General features: G+C 31.9%; 1 protein-coding gene across 1 annotated transcript; it reads left to right on the top strand.

Annotated features, from left to right (window-relative positions):
- Positions 1-729: 729 nt before the first annotated feature.
- Positions 730-1,887, top strand: LOC137825199 (uncharacterized). The gene has a single exon (XM_068630872.1). The coding sequence runs from the start codon at positions 730-732 to the stop codon at positions 1,885-1,887; it is 1,158 nt and encodes a 385-aa protein (XP_068486973.1).
- Positions 1,888-9,031: the final 7,144 nt, after the last annotated feature.

Raw genomic sequence — 9,031 nt, 5'->3', positions numbered from 1 at the left:
TTTACTTCAAGCTTTGGATTGATTTTTCTAAGAGTGGAATAGGACTGCTTTATAACTTTTGAATTCAATATGTATCAGATGTGATCATTCTTTTTTTTCTCTTGAATACTGTAATTCTGTAAACATATTATGTGAAGATCCAGAGGGTGTTCTGTGATTTGTGGTGTGTTGTATTCCAAAGGAGGTGTGTGTTCTTGAAGGGTTTAAGATCACCTCTTTGGTGTGTGGTTTGTAATCAAGGTTATTGATTGCTTAGTGGAATACCTAGTGGTTTTTTAGGACTTGATGTAGCTCTTGGTATAAGAGTGAACCAGTATAAATCTGTTGTGTGATTCTTTCTATCCTTAATCTCATTTAAATATGTTTTGGTTTGTTTTTATTAACTTCTGATAAAAACAACCGGTTGAATCGCATAAACAACCGGTTGGTTTTCTGGAAACATAATAAAACAAATTTGTTTCTTGGCTAACTTGATTCCTTTCTCTTTGATTCATCATTGGCTTTCTTTATACCTTCAAAGTTTGAGAAAATCTTTCATAAACAATTCTCCCCCCTCTTGTTTAAGGCCTAAATTCTAACAATTGGCATCAAGAGCTAGGTTCTTGAAATCATTCAAGTTTTGATCCAAAAATCTTTTTCATGGTTGATAAACTAGATTTTGGGAACGGTGCATCTATTAATAGACCACCTCTATTTTGTTGTGTAAATTATCGGTTTTGGAAAATAAGGATGAAAATATTTGTAGAATCAATTGATAAAGGAATTTGGGATGCAATTAAAAATGGTCATTTTGTTCCTATGGTTGAAAATCACAAAGTGATTTCCGAAAAACCTTGGTCCCAATGGGTTGAGCATGAAAGGAAAAAGGCTCAATATGATTGTATTGCAAAGAACATTGTTACATCTGCCTTAAGTTCTGATAAGTTTTTCAGGGTGTCTCAATGTGAATCAGCAAAGGAAATGTGGGATACTCTAGAAGTCACTCATGAAGGAACAAATGACGTGAAAAGAGAAAAGAAGCATGTTCTCATCCAAGAATATGAGATGTTTAGGATGCAGAAAGGGGAGACAATTGTTGAAGTACAAAAGAGGTTTACCCATATTGTCAACCACCTCATGAATCTTGGGAAGATGTTTGAAAAAGAGGAACTTAACATCAAAATCCTCAAGTACCTAGACAGATCTTGGCAGCCCAAGGTCACTGCTATCTCTGAGTCTAAGGATTTAAACTCTATGACCACTATCTCACTATTTGGAAAGCTCAGAGAACATGAGTTAGAGATGAATCGGCTGAATGTTCAAGAAAATGAGGATAAGCATGTGAGGAACATTGCCCTGAAGGTTGCTGGACACAAAAACTATCAAGACTCAAGTGATGGCAGTGAAGGAGAAACACTAAGCTTGCTAACCAGGAAATTCAGCAAATTCCTGAAGAAAATCAGCAACAAGAATCAATCTTCCAAGAGGTATAATAGCAAGAAACTAAATGATTTTAACTCTAACAAATATACCTGTTTTGGTTGTGGTGAACAAGGACATATTAAAGTTGATTGCCCCAATAATGAGAGTAAAGAAAGAGCAACAAGCAAGAAAAGTGAAAAGAAAGGCAAAGCTAAGAAACCCTATATTGCTTGGGAAGAAAATGAAGTTTTTTCATCTAATTCATCTTCAGGAGGTGAAGAAGTTAATCTCTGCTTAATGGCCAAGGGAGAATCTTTCATGAGCTGTATAAGTTCCAGCACTTCAATTAATTTTGAAACATATAGCCAACTTCTTGATGCTTTCAAAGAAACTCATGAAGAGGCTAATAGATTAGCTCTTTTGAACAACTTATTGAAAGGCTTGAATAATTGGCTAAAAAATAGAGTCAATTGGAAGAAGAGCTAGAAAATTCGAAAAATGATTTTGAAAATCTAGAATTAGTTTACAAAAACTCTCCATGCAAGTGTGACTCAAATGTTTGTGAAAATTGTGAATCTCTTGAAAAGAAGGTTCACTATCTTATGAAAACTGTGGATAAACTTTCAAAAGGAAAATCAAATTTTGAGACTGTTTTGGCATCTCAAAATTGTGTTACTGGAAAATCTGAATTGGTTTCAATCCACATAGCAAGAAAAGTGGTATTTCAAAGCCTTATTCAACCATCAGGGAAAAACAACCAATTGAAAAGTTGAAACAACCGGTTGTTTCATGTTTTTACTGTATGAAAAATGGTCATTTTGTCAGATTTTGTAAAATTAGAAAGTTTTCTGTTTCCAAAGGTATTCTTAAATGGGTTCCTAAGAATTCTAAGGATTCAAATGATCCAATTAATGCCAATGGACCTAAATTTGTAAGGGGACCAAATCTTGCTACTTGATATTGTTTTTGTGCAGGTACACTTAGAGACCAAAAATCACTGGATTAAAGAATGAAGTCACAAAGGGAATGATCAGAATTGGATTCTGGAGTACAACTCTTAATTGCACATTGTTCTTGAGGGTCTTGCGGAATGTATTCTTGACTCATGTACTACGATTCTATAATTGAAAACATTCTTCAAAAAGCTATGAACTCATTTTTTTAATTTTGTGCACTTTATTTATTTTTGTTAAATAAACTCTCTTTTTCATTTTCACACAAAAATATGTTTTCTCGAAAATCAACCAGTTGTTTTCTCGAAAGAACAGGTTGTGTATACCAGAAAAATATAAAACAGTGTTAAAACAATGTAAAAGAGAAGGGATAGAGAGATTCACACAAAGAGGTTTATGTTAGAATTAAATGTCTTAAACAAGAGGGTTGATGAATTATTTAATGAAAGATTTTCAAAAATTCTGGACAAGAATGAAGATTAATGCAGAATCACAGAAGAAGCAATCAAATAAGCCAAAAAACAAAATTGTTTTAAATTGATTCCAGAAAATCAATCAGTTGTTTATGGGAATCAACCTATTGTTTTATTAGCACTTTGCAAAAACACAGATCAAACAGTTTTAATAGCATTGAGGGATAGAGAGATTCAACACACAAAGTTTATACTGGTTCACTCTTAACCTAAGCTACATCCAGTCCCAGAAACCCTTGGATATTTCACTAAGTAATCAACCACAAATTACACAACACAAACACCAAAGAGGTGATCTTGAACCCTTCAAGAATACTCACCATCTTTGAAACACAAACACTACAAGCCAGAACACCCTCTGATTGTAGACACCAGTATCTTACAATTTTATAAATATGAATTGAAACACAAGTAAGAACAGGAAAGATCACACCTGATACAAAACAAATACAACAGATCCTATTCCACTTTTAACCAATGCAAAGCCTTAAGCAATCTTGCAATCTTGGAAAACTTTTAATCTCTTTTTGTAATATGATCTATCTCTCATTTTTTAGATTTAAAAACATGTTATGTAGCCTAAAAAATAGTTGTTTTAAACTTTCAGTCAGGGGCCAAAACAAATTTGAATCAAGAAAAAACAGATTTAACAGACTTAACCAATTCTGTTAAGATTTTTAAAAAACAATCGATTGAAAGCACAATTCAACCAATTGAATTTTCTTTGACTATGAGGTCAGCCAATTTTAGCATTTTCAAATCCTTTCCAAAACCACCAAGTGTAAAACAACCGATTGAAACGACAAATCAAAAGGGTGTTTTTCACTTACTTTGAAAAATACTTTTCTTTTGAAAGAACCTCATTGATTCAGTTTTAGATTAAGCTAAGAGTGGATTGACAAATTCTAATCTACCCAGAACCCATGCCCACAAGCAGCAACCTAGTCTTCAAGCAATCTTCATGGATTTGGAGACATCAAAGCTTCAAGTTCAACAGTTTATACGGTTCACTCTTAACCAAGAACTACATCCAATCCTCAACTAACCATCGGGAATTCACTATGTAATCAAACCTAGATTACAAAACATACACCAAGAGCTCAAGAACACATACCACTCTTTGGTAACACCACAATTTTCATAATCACTTTTTTGGAACTGCCTTACACACAAATACAGAAATACAATGTTCAAAGAAAAAAGAATAGAATACACATGGACTTTACAAAGCTATAGTACAAAAGTACACAAACACCCAATCCTATTCCACACACAAGTGATGATCCAAATATCTTGATCTCTTGAAAAACATTTTTAATAATCTTTCTTTCTTAGGTTCTTGAAAAGAACATAAAGGAGTCTTTATATAGACTCAAGGAAGTGGTCAAAACTGTTAGATCATAAATCAAAAGCAGTTGGAATCATTTAAAAACAGTTTCAAACTCTTAACAAAATTTTGTTATAAAAACAACATATTGTTTTCCAAACAACAAATTGAAATAAATTTTCTATTAAGGTTTTCATAAAAACAAGTTGTTTTATCGAAATAACCGATTGTTTCAATTTGACAGCAAAGGGAAAACAAAGCAAAGTTTTTCTAAATCATTTTAAAAACCACTAAGTGAACCAATTGTTTCAACAAATCAACAGGTTGAAATTTTACAACTTTTTAGAAAACATTTCTTTTCAAATAGATAAATCAAGTGATCTTAGATCAATATAAGGAGTGAATTATCAAGTCAAAAACTACAAGATAACACACATAACAGCAGGATCTTCAAGCTTTCCACACAAATTTGTAGGCATCAAAGCATCTTGTTCAACAGTTTTAACCAAATTTAGCATATGTTGCTAAATATAGAAGATAGAGAGTGTATGCAGATTGGCAACAATATTTTTTTGTTAATAAGAGCGACATTAGAGCATATCATGATTTATGGTAATTGAAAATCTTGTTTCCTCTACTGTATTTTGATTACTAACACTTCCAACAATTTTATAGTCATGGCAGTAGTCCGAGCAGCAAATGAAGATAAAGATAAGTCAAAGAGGCTAAGGTATGGTTATAGCAATTTGATAAATAGATACAAATTTTCAAGAACATAAATACAAATATATCTATATTAACCATATACCTTTTCCATAAAAAAGTGTAAGGTGAGAATAATTGATCAAGAGAATGTTGTCTTGAGTAATCTTACTATCTATCCATGGCATATTAATCGTTTTTACTTCTCTTTGCATATTTTTTTTTGTAATGGGGTATGATCCTGCCGGTTGACCTGAGTACAAGAGCCTTGCCACGTCAAAGGTTTCTCCTTCTCGATCAGCTTCGCACCACGTTAGCCTTTGTCTTTCGCGTCTCAATTCTTCGCAAGAACCTGCAGAAAACAGAGTGGCGCCACTGCGGCCGATCGCGCTCCGACGCTCAAGTCAGTGACGGAATCACCAAATACTAAGAGAGAAAATCTAAACTCAAGGAACCGTGCGCAGTGAATCTCAGTGTACTCAAGAGTATTCTCAAAGCGTACTCAAGTGTTCTGAAAGCGTACCTCAAAGTCTGTTAAGAGTTCCTTATATACCTGAGCACTTTCTCTCTCCTGACGGTTATACCTCTGGACACGTGGCTCGCATCCAGTTGTACACGTGTTGCCATCTGGAGCCCCCTTCTACTTGAGCGTCACCTCTACTCTTCAAGCTATTCGACTAAGTTACCCATGCAAAGAGTAACTTGGTGCATAGCTTCCTTGGAGCGCGACCCCTTAAGTGGCGAGTACGGGGTGTCACCATGCACACCTTCTCTGTGGTCTCGCCTGCCGCTATCACGATCTGCTTCACTTGCATCGTGCATGTTCTGGGAAACTGTTCCCTTGCCTCGACCTCTGGCTAGGGAATGATCATCTGATAACCTCGTCCTTCGTACTTGTATCCCTTGAAAGCCTTAAGCAAGCCTTCCTGATCTTTCGGCGATGTGCCCCTTTCGGCGGTCTCTAACCACTTGATCGCCTAAAACTCACATACGGCGACATGACGCAAGCCTGGTGACCGCCGGTTATACATACTAGAGATCGGAGAACGCCAAGCCAACAATTGGCGACTACACAGACTTCCCGATGTGCTTCCCTTCTGTCAGCCAGGTGTTCCGTTCAACACGCCTATATTATCGCTTGCTGCCACGTCATCACTTTCAATTACCTGATCAGTACAGGGTATAAAAGCAGTGTGGATAGCAGATTATTGGTTCTCTTTTCATATTTCGAGTATGACTGGCATCTTGTTAACTACTAAATATTGAGAGTTTGTAAGAATTAATTAGAATATAAAGATATTTTATGAGAACTTTTTGTTCAAAGATTCATCCTATGTATCGGTATTCCTATCACTTTCTAGTTTGTTCCTTAATGCTTATCTCTGTAATTTCTTCTGACTTTTTGAAACATGTGAAACTTCTCTATTTTTACTCCAAAGTATGAGTGGAACGTAATAAGTATGAGTGTTCCAGCACCAAAGGCATCTGCTGAGACTTGGGCAAAAATGGTGACTGAGATACAGAAATTAGCATTGTCTACTCTCCTTGGAATTCCGATGATTTATGGAATAGATGCAATTCATGGCCACAACAATGTCTATAATGCTACAATTTTCCCTCACAATGTTGGGTTAGGAGTTACCAGATAAGTTTATGCATGTGCCATAATAGAAAGAATAGTCATAAAATGGTTTTAAAAGAAAGGGGGACAAATGACAATAAGTAGTCATGGGTCATATTTGTTAATTTTGATTACAGAATTTGGTTTTCCCAACACCTAATGAAGTAATACTGGCGGATACTGGCGGAGGCTATATTTAAACATGTGAACATTTTTGGCACCCCAAATCAATAATTAAAAGCATTTTGTTATGAAATTTTGTTCTTATAATGAGATCTACTGTCATATATAAAACTAAAAATGATTGAAAAGCAATTAAATAAAATAATATTTTTTATTTACATAAAATGAAAATGTGTTTATATTTGTGATGAAATCATTTAATTGATAAAATTTTAAATGAAATGTATAATAAAAATGTTACTTAATATTCACATAAGTGTGAATTTTATTTATATGTATAAAAATATTAAATAAAAAATAAAGTATAATTAATAAAAACATAATATATCCATATTGGGAATTATATTATTATTGCATAAACATGATTAAAAGAAAATCAACCCGAAACTGATATTTTGAGTCATTCTATTTTACCCACACAAAGGTGTGTTAGTGCTAGTCTATGGTTAGTAAGTTCAAGTTTAAATCTTATAAGGAAGTTAAAGGTTGAAAATGAAAAATTTTAAATCTTCTTATAATATTTTTCTATTAATCATCTTACTTACTTTAAATGTAATTTATTTTATTTTTATATTTGGAAGGCATTCAATATGTTTAATTATGATAAAAAAAATATTTTATATTTGTATTTTAATTTGTAGATTTCACATCACGAAGTTATGATGAGGTAATAAAAAATTTACTCAATTAATTGTGAATTTTACTTTAAGTTAATTTTTTTTTACTTATTCAACTATTCATCTCCATTTAAGGATAAAGATATAGAAGACATTACAATCCAATGTGCTTCATTTTTCTAAGTGTTTATGATCATATGTAAAATTTGTTAGTTTATTTAAATATACGATGAATGTTATATTTATTATTTAATTTTTTTTTTTACAATTTTTATTGAAAACCATTGAATTATCAATGAATGAGTTTGTTTAATGATTGTTATTAAAGAATGAAATAAAATTAATAAAGCAAACATTTTTTTTAAAAAAAAAAAAAAACTTACTATGAAGGTTAATGCTACTATCTAACATAAAAAGTCTGACTTAGTATGACCGGTGGTAGAAATATGTCATAGAAAATCACTTACTATGACGGGTGGTAGAGATATTTGTCATAGAAAATCACTTATTGTGACAGTTCTGATGAGAACCATCATAATAAGTCATATTTTCTATGATTATTCTAGAAATACCAGTCATAGAAAGTTCTATTTGAATATATTATGATAAATATTTTTAACAGACATAAAAAGTGCAAAGTTTCTATGTCACCTGGATTTATGTTGTTATAAGAATCGTCATAAAAAATCCTGAAAAACCATCATAAAAAGTTCTGAAAAACCGCCATAAAGAATCTTATTTACACTTTCACTCATTTTTTTTTTGTAAAAATTTTTCATGTTAGGCATCACTATGCTACTTGACATCTCAGGTAGGCTGATACCTCAAGTAACAACAATCATTTGTCATCACATGAAAAAAGTATTATTAAAAAAAAATACAAAAATATAGGAGACTAAACTAAAACTTATATGTTAACAAAAACGATACATAGGTAGACAATACCTATTAATAAAGAATCCACTCCCACTCATTTTCTCATTGAATTTTTTATTGCATTTTATATTTTAATTTCAAACAAATATAACTTTAATAAATAATCTCAATTAATGAATCATAAATTACAACTAATAATAATTAATTGCAGAAGTATAATAGTATTAATTATATATTAAATGATGTAAATTTTAATCTTTAAAAATTTCAAATTAACTAATATATTAATGTCTTTTGTAATTACATATTAGTAAAATATCAATCTCTTCATTCCTATTTTATTGACAAATATTTATTGAGAGAATTTTTTGTATTTTCAACAAATAAAAATGAGTGTTTATTGAAAAAATAAATTGTTTTTTTTTTAAAAACCATTTTAATAAATAATATTTATTATCTTGATATTGTTGTGAACAAGATAAAATATTTATCCTCAATACTGTAAAATCTGGAAACACTTCAATTTATTCAATAATTGAAAACTTTGTAGAAGATCCAAATGTATTGAAAGAAAGATTTACTACATGTAATATTTATAGATGGTATAAAGATAATTTCACTACAAAAAATCGTGTATGTGGTGGCGGTTATAATATGGCGGTTATTAAAAACCGCCACAATTAGCTGTATAATACGACAGCTTCGTAAACGCCATAATGTTCCTTCAAAATATGGCATTTAGAACCGCCATAATTAGCTTCCGAAATAAAATTTCTCCCGCTTTTCGTTCCCTCCATGAGTTTCATCTTTCACAAAGTTTTTTTTTTTTTTTTCCCCTCTTTTAGTCTTCTTCAAAAATATACCTCTTTCACTCTTCA

Source organism: Phaseolus vulgaris, chromosome 8, assembly GCF_000499845.2.
Source record: "Phaseolus vulgaris cultivar G19833 chromosome 8, P. vulgaris v2.0, whole genome shotgun sequence".
Classification (NCBI taxonomy): Eukaryota; Viridiplantae; Streptophyta; class Magnoliopsida; order Fabales; family Fabaceae; genus Phaseolus; species Phaseolus vulgaris.
Note: the sequence above shows the minus strand (reverse complement) of the source record. Positions and strands in the feature narration are given on the sequence as shown.

Bases quoted from the DNA above. Each gene is read 5' to 3' on its own strand.
- LOC137825199 (XM_068630872.1), top strand. From the start codon at position 730: ATGAAAATATTTGTAGAATCAATTGATAAAGGAATTTGGGATGCAATT.